This window comes from Pteronotus mesoamericanus, unplaced genomic scaffold (assembly GCF_021234165.1).
Source record: "Pteronotus mesoamericanus isolate MK-2021 breed Mesoamerican mustached bat unplaced genomic scaffold, CSHL_Meso_final scaffold_85, whole genome shotgun sequence".
Classification (NCBI taxonomy): domain Eukaryota; kingdom Metazoa; phylum Chordata; class Mammalia; order Chiroptera; family Mormoopidae; genus Pteronotus; species Pteronotus mesoamericanus.
This window is the reverse complement of record NW_026555329.1, coordinates 72,149,017-72,162,238: the sequence shown is the minus strand read 5'-3', so window position 1 is coordinate 72,162,238 and position 13,222 is coordinate 72,149,017. Positions and strand designations below refer to the sequence as shown.

General features: G+C 40.8%; 1 protein-coding gene across 1 annotated transcript in view; it reads left to right on the top strand.

Moving 5' to 3' along the window:
• Positions 1-13,222, top strand: part of DGKI (diacylglycerol kinase iota) — a 379,645-nt gene that overhangs the window by 248,607 nt on the left and 117,816 nt on the right. Inside the window, 1 exon segment of the mRNA XM_054564265.1 lies at positions 270-469. Within this exon segment, the coding sequence (XP_054420240.1) occupies positions 270-469 (200 nt within the window).

Here is a 13,222-nt window from a genome sequence, read left to right as displayed (position 1 = left end):
CATGACTAAATTAATGCTGAACAACACATAAAGGTACAAAGCGGCTATCAATGAGGAGTTATGGTCAAGCTCATCAAAAGTTTACAATTTTTACTTTATTTGTGTTAATGACTTATCCAAGGTTTCCTATTTTACAGATGGCTAAGAGCTTTCCACATGTTTATCAGGGTTCTTTGACTTGTGTATAGTGGACTTGGGGTCTCTGGCTTTCCTGAGTAACTGCTAAGGCCTGACTAACTCCTTGCTCCTTTTGACTCTTGTTTTTCCAGGCCGCCTTGCAAGTCGGGGGCCACGGGGAAAGGCTGCACCAGTGTCGCGAGGTCATGCTGCTGACGTACAAATCCATCCCCATGCAAGTGGATGGAGAGCCCTGTAGGCTGGCGCCGGCTATGATCCGGATCTCCTTGAGGAATCAGGCCAACATGGTGCAGAAGAGCAAGAGGAGGACGTCCATGCCTTTGCTCAATGAGTGAGTCGGCCCCTCGCCCACCTCCGTGAGCCCGAGGGGCGTGTAGAGGAGATCGCAGAGCATGTGCATGGATGGGGCCTCGCTGTGTTGAGAGAGGAACAGCAGTCCCGGGCACGCGGCAGTTCCTGAGTCGCTCTCACAGTTTTTCTTCATGTTTATTAAACAGCGACCACTTTCTTCTTTTAGAAATCATTACCGTGTTATATGTTAGATTGATGGTGCTTCTTCACCGACCACCTGGGACCAGCGGGAAATCATTAAGAGTGATTCAGGGCCATAAAATGCATCCAGATCAAGGGGTTCTTTTTTCACTTTGTTGTAAGAGGTCAGTCTGTGTGGCTCCTCTTTACCCCGGGCTCTTGGAGAGCGCTGGTTTCTCCCATCGCAGGAGGCTGGCAGAGCTGGATTTTGGCTCGCCTGTCTCCACGTGGCGTCCCCTCCCGCCTGCTGGGGAATTGCCCTTTTCCTGACACTCCCGTGTCGGGATCCTGTGTGCTCTAATGCTTCAGCTCAGTTTGCCATTCTGGGTGGCATCCTGTTGTCCAGATTGACTCTGATCCACAATGCAATGCTCAAACAAAGTGTGTCCGGGCCCTCCCACCCCCCAAGCCCTTTCCTTACTTAGGGTTTGGATAAATTGATTTGAGATAAGGTGATGACTAGATATTCATTTTTTTAGCACCACTTACTCTAATTGTTTATTGAAATGTCTACTTGGGATTGGCAAAGGAGACGGATAAAGACGGAGATTTGGGTAATTTTTTTAGTATCTTCTATATATCATGCCCATATGCCTAATCCAACTCAAGGTAAGGCCATTTGGGGGCTCACACTTGGATCATTCTTCTGTCACAGTGAGGGACCCTCAAGGTGCTCCTCCTGTTTGTGGCCTGTGATGCATGGTTACCTGTTTGTACTGAATGGCTGGCTTCCTCTAATGCCTGTGAAGTAAGGACACGCTTTGCCATATAGTTATTGAGTCAACATAACAATTGACAGGACAGCCTAGAATAAACCAATGACACAGGTGCCATAGCTCACTGCCAGACTTGACCACCTCTCTTTCTGAGATGGCATATGTTGTAGAACAGCAGTAGACAGGGCTGCTTGGGAGGAAAATTATTCAACACTACATTTCTAGAAAATTAATATAGATAGCACCTTTTCAAAGGAAAGCAAAATACCTAGCTACCACAGAACACTTGTTCACTAGACCTTAATTTCTCTTACCCACTGATCTTACTCACCCTTTGAGATTAGATTGCTTTTTTCTCTTTCGCTGGAAATTCTTGTTTTGAAATCAAACTTCTTTTACTGGATTTCTAAGTGGAGTTTTCAGTTTAAGGGCAGCCTGGCCATTAAGGCCTTTGGAAACAAGTTTTCTTCCACCTTCCAAGTCTGCCAAGGTCTTCTCTCTTTTCAGCCATGGTTGTATAACGTTTGCTATTGCAGCCAAGTCAGGAAGAGATCATCGAAAAGATATTTCTTTATTTCCTTCCTTCATGTTTTCTATCCTTCTTTCCTTTTTCCTCCTTTCTGTTTTCTTTTCTCCCTTTCTTATTTTTTACTAAGACTCTATGTTTCTTCTGTTTCACCTGCCTGTCTTCTTTCAGGTGAAAGAGAACTGGTTTAAACTGTCTTAAGAATTTTAGTTAAAAACCCTCTGTTCATTGAGGGCGGGGGAGTTTCTCAGTCAGAAGAGATAGCTGTTCAATTCATCTTCGGGAGTTACCTTCCATTCACACAGCATGACAACTGTGACTATTTGAGTTGTAAGTGTTGTGGTTGCCTTCACAGCTGGCCTCTTTTCTGCTTGAGGGCCGGTGCTCCTCAGGGATTTGCCCTTTCTCTGGGAGATCACATCAGCACCCCATTTTATCTATGACTGATAAGCTAATGACTCTAAGATCTATGTCTTCAGCATGGGTTTCTTCTAAAAACTGAAGACTCATCCCCAAGCCAAGACTCATCTTGGCTGACATCTTTACCTGGATACCTCAGAACCACCTCAGACTACGTGGACTTCTACTAATGGACTCATTAACTCTATTCTGCTTACTTTTTCTCCTCATCACCTGATGAGCGTTTTGCATTCACGTGTGTGTGAGTGGAGCCACCATCCACTCATTCACTATGTCCTTGGCCCCTGGAGGCCCCTCCGTCACCTCCACTTATACACATCCAGTGCCTTCTTTGAAATCTGCCTTCCATCTAATCCCCGCATCTTTAATTTCACCATCTACCCATCCTCTCTGCTAGTTAGCTCTCAGTGGTGCTGCTGAAATGTGCTCATAATTCATTTCCTCCTTCTTGGTGTTGCTTCTCTGCACACAACGTCTTTTCCAATAGACTAGTTAGAATGACCTTTCTAAACATGTGGAGCCCACATCCTTAGCTCTACAGACCTTTGTGACTGTTGCCTTCTTCATCCTCATCCTCCCATGCTCCAGAGATCATTGCAGTTCCTGGAGCACCAGCCTGTTTTGTGCATCATCAGAGTTTTGCATTCTGGTGCCCTCCTCACCTCCTCTCATGTGCCAGCTCTACCTCAAGTTCAAGACTGCACTGGAATATCACTTTCCTAAGAATCCTTTTCTAGCCATTTCTAGACATTAAATACGCTGATTTACTTGTCTCTCTTCCCTGCTCTGTAGGGAGACCCTGGGGTTTTCCTCAGAGGTGTCCAGTACCTTTCATTGTGCCTGAGACTCATGGCTCCATGTTGAATAAGTGGCTCGCACATGGATCAGATCTATTATGCATCTCTGACTATTTCTAAAACAACAAATCTAAAATCTCATGAATATAAAAACAATGTAGGAAATGTCTTAATCCTATTTTTTTATAATAACTGGATGAATTTTGAGACCCGGTTCACATGGATAGCTGGAGGAAGTCCCATGAGAAACACTCAGATAGTAAGCCTGCACGATGCTCCTAGAGCTTGATTTATGCGAAAAGGAAAAAAAACTTAAAAAATTTCTTGGTTTATAATTCCCATTTGTTATTACTACACACAAACTAGAAGGGCAGGTCCCACTTGTGTGCAGTAGCCCTCACACCATTGGTACAGGAACATATCTCATTTTATAGTGGCTTAGAAGTCTACCTGAAATATGGACTCTAGCAAATATCTTCCCACAAAAAGGAATAGAGGAGATTTATCTAGGTTCCTATTCATGTATTAGTAATGTAGTAACCAGATAAACTTATATTCTCTATTTGAAAGGCACTTTTGAAAAAGATCAGAAATCTACCATTACTCTGTGTTTAGGGAGGCCTTCAGGAGCTGTTGCCCCTAGTTCACGAGTCATGAAGACTACGCTGTGAGGGGCGATTGCACCGTCCACGGGCAAGATTTCTAGTTGGCAGCTTTGAATTGGGCAACCAATGTCCCTCAGTGTGGCTGCTGAGAAATATTAATGGTTATAACTGATAGTCCTTTGGGAATAAGACGGAATTACTTCTTAGGTGACCTTACATGGGCATTTATACATACCCAGCAGAAAAGCTGCATCTGGGAGCTCCGGCTATTACAATTATAGTGAAACTGTTCAAGTCATTTAAGAGTGTAATTAGGTAAAAATGATAGGAAGTTTGGGGCTTAGTTTCTTGAATTCTGCATTTGTTTCCTAATAACCACTCGAGACTCTTTCCTTTAAGAAGGGACAAAAGGGAAACATTGTCTATGGCTTCACTCTTCTATCAAGAGTATGAGTGAAATTTTGGCCTCACTGTGGTGAACTTAGGCCTTTGGGGTGTTACCTGTGAAGTTCTTAAAAAGCGTGTGGTGTTTAAGTGAAGGAAGTTAAAGATTTTGTTGAGTCTATCTTTTCAAGATGGTGGTCTTAACACAAATATTCCTAGAAAGTTCTGGAACCATGAGCACTATGTTAAGAGTGAAACATACCTTTACTGTCCTCAGAGATGAGTTCACTGTGCCAGCCTCCCCCTTGTGTGTGAGTGAGTGTGTGTGCGCGCGCACTGCGCTTCCTCCCTGGACACCCCGAATGACCTGGAGCACGAGAGGAACGTGACAGCCCCTCCTGCCCCGCATCCCTGCCCAGCGTCAGTGGCCTCTTCGCATCCACCCTGCCCCCTGCCCCCTGCCCCGAGCTCCAGTCTGTGGTTTGCCTTAGAGCCAGCCTCTGCTATGTGTCCTGCTGGCTTCCTCGCTGTCACCGGCTTCTTGGATTATTTCCGTGGCTGGCTTGATTTTCCTTTTCGTTCACCATGTGGTGATGCGCTCGTTTAATTTCTGTTTAAATTTGGTGTGTCTCTCTTTCTCTCTCCTGGCTTGTTCCCTGTCTGTCCACGCTGTTGTGCTGACTGTCTTCGCTGCTCATTCCCTGCTGCCTCTAGTCTCCATCAGGTGCAAGCTGCGGACCTGCGGAGAGTGTCTGCCCCCCCTGGCTCCTTCACCATGTGAGTACCAAGCCGGTCAGTTTTTACATTTTGTCTCCCACCCTCGTCTCCTCCCCAGGGGTAGACGACCTGCGTCCTTTTCCTTCACAGGCCTACTTCTCAGACAAAGAACTGCCTTCTTTACCCCTTCTTTGCTTTGAGATGGAGCTGTGAAGGTCACTGTGTTCTACTTGTCTCCTTCCTCTATGAGGTCACAGTGTAATTTTTTTGATGAGATACTTTAGGGCCCATAATTGCACAGGGTTGTACAAAATTCCATACTAAGCACTGGTTTTTATGGAAAGTTGGTGATGCCATTAGACCATTCCTATGGTCTAATTATCTGTGGCTCAGGGAGGATGTTGAAGAAGTGCCTGCGGACCTTGAGTCATGGACAGACCCCCTAAAATTATGAATGGAGTTTTGAGTATATGCACTTGCACCTGTGCATTTTGATGGGTTGAGGATGCCTGGTTGTAATAGAGGAGCAATGACCAAAAACTCTCACTGAGTTAGCAAATGCCTTTTATACACAGTAATTTGTACTTAACATACTCTATGTTTTTATTTTTATTTTTTTTCTGGTGAAAACAGACAAAAAGAAAATATGTTTTTGTAGTACTCCACTTTGGGACTTGATGTTGTTGCCTCTGTCTTGCTCTTCCGTCTTCTCTCCATCTTGCGCATGCTTAGCTAGCTTCTGTTGTGCTTCAGGTCCTGTATGGGTGCTTGACGTACGTTGACTAACGTACTCCCCCAACGATGCTATATCACATGTGGTATTACCAGCTCCATGGGATACATGAGGAACCTGATGCACAGCGAGGTTAAGTAACTTGCCTAAGGTCCCACAGCGAATGAGTGGCAGACTGGGATGCAGACTCAGGCAGTCTGACTTCAGAGCTCACGCTCTTCACAATTTGTAACCCACCGCCTTTCATCTATCAAGGTCCTTTGTATTTCTCAGGGCCCGGATGAATGATTGCCTGTTCCTAAAATTCTTTCTTGATTCTTGCTGTCAGAATTAGCTGCATCTTCACTGGAGTTCCCTGTTGGTGTGTTTATAGTTCTCAAGGTTCAGTAAGTTGGTATCAATTACGTGAGCTCTGTATCTCTGTGCCCCTCACTAGATGTAGGCTGCTCGAGATCACTGACCACATCTTCTTATCAATCGTTGTGTTCCCGGCTCCGATCAAAGACCTGAACCCAAAATACTCCGAAACCAAATGTAACTGTTGGTTGGTGGGTAGACTAACTGAATGAAGGAGTACAAGCCTAAACTGAACTGTGTACAATGTCTAACATCTAGGGATATGCCAAAGTGATATAAGCTTAGTTTCAATTCTACTCTTATAAATACACATTTATTTATTGCATCTTTTTTTTTCAACATATTTATTTTGCACTTGCTCTGCATCAGAGACTGTTTTGTGCTTTGCATCTAGAGGTAAGCACAACAGAGCACTGCCTTCATGGATCTAAAACTGAGTGATCAAAGAAACTATGAGAAGATAACATTTAACTTCCAGTTTGGAAGTTACTGCTGGGGCATAATCTGTGTTTTATAGAAGGCGTGTTCAGTGAACAGGAGTTCACCCAATGGCCCTCAGTGATCTTTATTTCCAGGGGCTCTCTTTATAGAATTCGGAGTATTGGGAGTATTAACAACACAAGCGCATGTGATGTTTGCCTTATTTCTATCACCGTTTAAGTTTTGATTGTGTTTAGGTAATAGTTTTATATAAAAATATAAATTTTTTTCCTTGCTTCGGGTATGTATGCTATAGCGAGGCAAACTGTCAGGTGTGTTTTAACAGGGGATAAGAGGGAGGCCCTGGGTGTGGCCACTTTAAAATATTGATCTAAAATATTTTATATTTATATATGATACATTCAATATTATAGATTTATACCTGTAATATGTAACTGATAAAATATTTATGTAATAACAGTTCATTAAATTTGCATGCAGTTTTAAAGACTAGGTAACAAAATACTGCCAGATAGGCAAGGAACATGAAGAAAAATCTAAGCACAACAGCGAGTGTTATCTTTGTACATCGTGGCAATGGTAACTTAGCTCTGACCCATTCTCATCCTATTTGCTATTTTCAGCAATTGATTAAAAATCATATTAATGTCACTTTGAAATTTGGTACTTCAATATGCATCTAATATATAACCCTTTGCAACTGGCCTCTTTAATGGACCATGACATATTTGGGATTTATCAAAGTTGTTGCATATATCAATCATTTTTTTCCTTTTACTGCTGACTAACATTTTATCGTATGGATGTTTCCATTTATTTACCCACTTACTCACTGAAGGCCATCTGGATCTGGGTTTTTTCCAGTGTTGGGAAATTATTAATAGACCTGCTATAAATATTGATGAAAAGGCCCTGGCTAGGTAGCTCAGTTGGTTAGAGTGTTGTCCTGATACATCAAGGTTGCGGGTTTGATTCCTCAGTCAGGGCACATACTTGAATCAACCAATGGATACATAAAGAAGTGGAACAGCAAATCAATGTTTCTCTCTCTCCTGCTCTCTCTTTCTCTGTTCCCTACTTCCTTTCTCTCTCTCTCAAATTAATATTTTAAAAAGGTTTTGTGTAAACATAAGTTTTCATTTTTCTAGGTTCAACACCTAGAAATAGGATCTCTGAGTTCTATGGTAAGTGTATATTTAACTTCATTAGAAACTGGCTGTTTTCCAGAGAGGCTGTCCCATTTTGCATTTCTACTGGCAGTGTATGAGAATTCCAGATGCTCCACATCCCTGCTAGCACTTGACAGTTCTGGCATTTTAAACTTTTAATCATTTGATTTTTCTAATATGGGTGTCTTTTCATATGATTATTTGCCTTCTAGTTATACTCTTTAATGAAACATCAGTTCAAATCTTTTGCCAATTGAGGGACTGTTTGCTTACTTCCTGGTGAATTTTGAAAATTTGTTATAGACAGGGCTGAGCAAAAGTAGATTTACAGTTGTAAATAGATGAAGCACAGAGTTTATCCTGATTATTATTTATTAATTATTGTATTTTTTCCATACTGTAAACCTCCTTTTGCCCCACGCTGTATTCTGGATCCAAGCCATTTGTTAAGTATGTGCTTTGTGAATATGTTTCTCACAGAATATTTCTTATCTTTTCATTCTCTTAACAGTATCTGTTGTAGAGCAAAAGTGTCAACTTTTGCCAAAGCTAAAATTATTGTTTTCTTTATAGAGCTATGTTTTGGTGTTACACTCAAGAACTCTTTGTTTAATCCCAGGTCATGAAATTTCCTCCTTTGTTTTCTTCTAGAAGTTTTGCATTTTGCATTTAAATCTATAATTTGTTATGAGTTAAGTTTTGTATAAGATGTGAGGTTTAGGTTGAGGTCAGTTGTGGTTTTTTATTATTATATATTTTTTGCATATACATGTTTAGTGGTTCCAGCACCATTTGTGGAAAAGGCTATCTTTTTACATTGACTTGCCTTTACATTCTTATAAAAAATTAATTGGCCATAGATAGATATGGGTATATATAAATATGGATATATTTGGATATATATTAGTTTCTGGACTCCAGTCTGTTCTGTTGACTTACATATTTGTCCTTTTGTCGATGCCGTCTTCTTCTGATCATTGTACCTTTAAAGTAAATCTTAAAATCTTAGTTGTGTTTTTCCAGTTTTATTCTTTATTTTCAAAATTACCTTGGCTATTCAAGTTTTTCTTTTGTTTTTCCATATAAATTTTAGAACCAGCTTGCCTGTATCCCCAAAAGTGTCTAGACTTTTACTGGAATTGAATTGCATCTGTATATTGATTTGGGGACTATAGATATCTTTATTATGCTAAGACTTCCAGTCCATGAATACTGTATGTTTCTCCATTTGTTTATATTTCTATCATTGTTTTGTAGTTTTCAACATATGGATCTTGTACATATTTTGTTATATTTGCACCTAAGTATTTCATTTTTAGAGTTATTTTAAATGCTAGTTTTTACAATGTTGGTTTCCAATTGTTCATTGCTAGTATATAGAACATAGAAGTATAATGCTTCTTGCTTGCTTGTTTGTTTTTTAGTGCTATGGGTTTTTATGTGTTGACTTTGTATTCTGTGGCCTTACTAAATTCACTTTTCAGTTCTAGGAGTTTGGTAACATCCTCAGCATTTTCTATAGAGTCACACTTGTTTTTGAATAGAAATCATTTTATTTCTTTCTTTTCAATCTATATGCCTTTTATTTCTTTTTGCCTTATTGCATTGGCTGGGATTTCTAACGTGATGTGGAATAATGCTGGTAAGAGTGAATGTTCTTACTTTGCTTCTGATATTAGGGGGAAATCATTCCATCCTTCACCACTAAGTGTGGTTGTTAGTTGTATATTTATATGGTGAAGTACTTTTATCAGGACATCTGGAAAAGGTTAGGGAGAATGGAGTTATTAATATTTCTTAAAATGTTTGTTAGAATTTGCCAATGAAACCATCTGAGTCTTAAGTTTTATTTTTTCCTTTTTTAAGTCCAATTCCTTTAGGAGTTAAAGGACAACACAGGTCACTTATTTTATCATGGGTGACTTTCAGCTTTTTGTAGTTTTTTAAAAAGATTTTTGAAGTTTTTGAGAAATTGAATAATTTCATCTATGTTGTTGATTAGTGTCTGTGGAATTATTGGTATGATTTTTTTATTCCTTTAGTACCTGTGTGGTCTGTACTAAATCCCCTTTTATTCCTGGCATTAGTATTTATTCCTATGGGGTCAGGAATAAATCCCCTTTTATTCCTGGCATTAGTATTTTTTTTTCTTCTCCCTTTCTTTCTTGTCCATCCTAGTGGAGCTTTATTAATTTTACTGACTTTTTTTTTTAAGAATCAGATTTTAGTTTCATAAATTTTTTTCAAGTGGTTTTCTGTTTGCAATTTCTTTGCTGTTTGCCTTTTATTATTTTCTAAATTCTGCTTGCTTTAGATTTATCTTGTTCTTTTTCTAGTTATTTAAAGTAAACACTTAATGATTTTTGTTTCAATAGGCAATTGACTCCGTTGAGTTCAGGCCACGCGTTTCAGCTCACCTGCTGAGGGCTGTGGCTACAGTGTTCTGCTTTCAGACTTTCTCCGGTGCTGTTCACGTCCTCCTGGTTTGTGTACCATTGCCGTGCAGTGTGAGATTTGGGTGGAGGGTCTACCCTGTAGCTCAGTTCCTAAAGTGTGATTTTTAGGGTCAGATTCACACGTTTGTGACCTGGAGATGAATCTGAGAGTTCACGAACATCTTTGTGAAGTTGTGTTCCCTCTCTGGTGTGATCCAGTAATTTCCTGTATCCTGGGGCCTCCTTTTTCAGTCTTCAAGCCAGAAAGGTAAGGGGTTAGTTACCTCGCTCTGCTGCGTGCTTCCCGCAACTGTGTTCATGTCAGGACGAGGCAGTACAGAAAAAGGGGTAAAGAGGCAGCACTGGTTTACACATTGCTCTTAGGATCACAGCTTTTCCTACTAGAGAAGGAGTCTGTCTTCCCTTACAATGTTAAGCGTCGAAGCCTCTTTCACGCTGTTACCGTCCTTTTGTCAATACCGGCATGACAGAATTGCTTGAATGCTGGGCTGTAAGAAAATGGAGGGGGTGGGGGTGGGGAACAATAAAAAAGGGGGATTCTCCTGAATTTCTCTGAGCATTCAGTCTCTTTTCTTTCCTCAAGTGGGAGCTTTCTCAATGGCTCTCCCAGGGCTTTCTCTCCCGCACCGTGTCTGCGGCAGGTTCTGTGTTGCCTGGGGTCCACCCCAGGGTTTTTGGAGGAAAAAACGAGGGCACAGCTCACAGCCAATTTGATGGTATTTTAAATTCTGGTCTTCTCCCATCTGCTGCTATCATTTCCTTTTCAGAGTTCTCAAATAGCTACTTTATGAATTCGATACGTGTTTTTTTCCTCATTTAACAGATATTTATTGAATACCTGCTGTGTGCCAGGCACTCATGTAGGCACACACAGAATACAAAAAAAATAAGTAAAGAAAAAGACCAAAGAAATCCCTGCCCAGGTGCTTAAGAGCATTGACTACATGTCAGGCAGCGGTCTCAGCGTTTTACGCACATTAACTCATTTAGCTTTTATTTTAATTTTTTTATAGCTGCATTCCCTGGGGCAGAAAGAACGATGCGTGCTTCCCACCTTGCCCAGAACCAGAGAGTTCCTCCCGACGTACAGCAGGCGCTGCCATGCGGTGCCCCGTCTTCCCCACTGCTGTAACCCGGAGAGTGGTAGCCTCGCTCAGCTAACGGCTCGGCAGAGAAAGCGCTGTCATTTGAACTGCAGCCGACATATGTTAAACTGTAACTTGCACAGCGGTTACAATGTGAACATAAACAAGACGTTTCCCCATGCTAAATTGTGTGGGTCTGTTTATTACCTTGGGGAAAGCAGAGGTAGACACAGATTCATAAAAAAAAAAACAAAAAACAACAAACACAAAAAAAGTGAATTTTCCCACAGGCTGAAGATGATTCCTATTCAGCATTCTATTGCTTTTGATAAATGAACTCTTCTTGGTAAAGGGTGAAAGTAAACTAATTTTTTAAAACATTTTAAATACATGTTTATTGATGAGAGAGAGGAAGGGCGAGCGAGAGGGGAGAGACATCAATTGATATGAAAAAGAAACACTGATTAGTTGCCTCCCATACGTGCTCAGACCAGGGATCAAACCCGCAACCTAGGTATGTGCCCTGACTGGGAATCAAACGCCCCACCTTTTGGTGTACAGGACGACGATGCTCCAACCAACAGAGCCACACTGGCCAGGGAGAAAATAAATTAATTTTTGTTCTAAGAAAAAAGAGAGTTTCACTAAGAAAAAGAGAAATATTTTTAACATGCCTTTTTTTAATGGTTCTGTTTTGGGTGAAGTTTAAGAATGTTGTTGTTGAGAAACTATCAAGGCAGAGCCAAGAATCTTCAGTCTTCATGATGGAAGAAAACATAACTTGGTCAGAGGTAGTTCAGCATTTGCAGGCTGGCCAGGGCAGTAAACTGGTGGGTCCCTGAAGTGCTTTTTAAAAATTCTCTAATTCTGTTCTCCAGCTAGTCACGTGAAAAGTTTTGTTTTAACATTTACTTGAATTTATGTAATATGCTATAAGAGGCCTATTCATTTTATTTATTTAATACTGGCCCTTTAATTAGAAAATAAAACTTGATCTGCTTTATTTAGAACCCTTTCTCTTTTCCTCTCTTCTTTCAGTAGACTCTACCACACCCTGGACTCTATCAGGGAGTAGCAAAAACATTGCCAAAGTAGGAATGTACACATATGCCTTTATAAACTATGACTTTGACCTCTAAAGTAGCCAGGAGGACCCATCAGACATAGTTTGCCTCAGAATGAATTAATCTATTGGCAGCCAACACACAAATCTTCACGGGAACTTCAGGATAAGCTTCCAAGAGTGCTTCCTGTCTAGGCCAGAAATCTGTCTAGATTCTGATTCATGAATTGTAAGTTTTGGGTCATAGTTTCTGGATCCAAAAATCAGTTGGGAGGGTTCCACAAAGGCCTAAGCATTCAAAAGCTGTGGGTATATTTGTTGTTAATGATTTTGTTATTATTCTTTTATCCCTGGGTTATTATCTCTAAGTGGTAGGATTATCGATCATCTTTTAATTGGCATTCTATATTTTCTGATTGATTTCAGAGAACATGCATTATTTCTATAAAGGAAAAAAAAGGCAAAAAATAAATTCCATATTTTTAAAAGAACAAGAGAGAACTGCTAAATCCATGAAATTGAAAAAAAGTAAAACATCATTTGCTCAGTCTCAGAGTCAGATAGTGAAGCCTAGAATTAGCTTCAGGATTTCTGGAAAGCAAAGCTATTGGCTTTCTGAACCCCTGAGCAGAGGAAACCGCTAAGCCTCGCCCACCTTCTCTCCCCTTTTCTCTCTCTCCCTCCCTTTTCTGACACCTTTTCTGGGTTATCTTCCTAGCGACTTCACTCTCTACTGTCCACCGTTTCTTGACCTTTAATTAGGCCAAAATGTCATCCTTTCCTTTCCTTTTTTTTTTTTTTTTTTATGCCACTACTCTCTGCTGGGTCCATAAATCAGATAAACCAAATTGAAAACTCCAAAGAAAAGTAAGTAGGAGCTGCTTGGGTTTTATCTCATACCAATTTCCAAACATGAACCCGGGCTGCACGTTGGGCCATGGATGTTCCCTCCCTCTGCTCCGCTAGTTTTCCCCAAGAGCTTTCGCTCTCTGCTTGTGTGCCTGCGCTCTTCCCACCCAGGCCGCCAGAGGGCTCTGCGGACTTCGAAAGGGCAGCAAGAGCAGACCAGGTCTCTATGGACAGT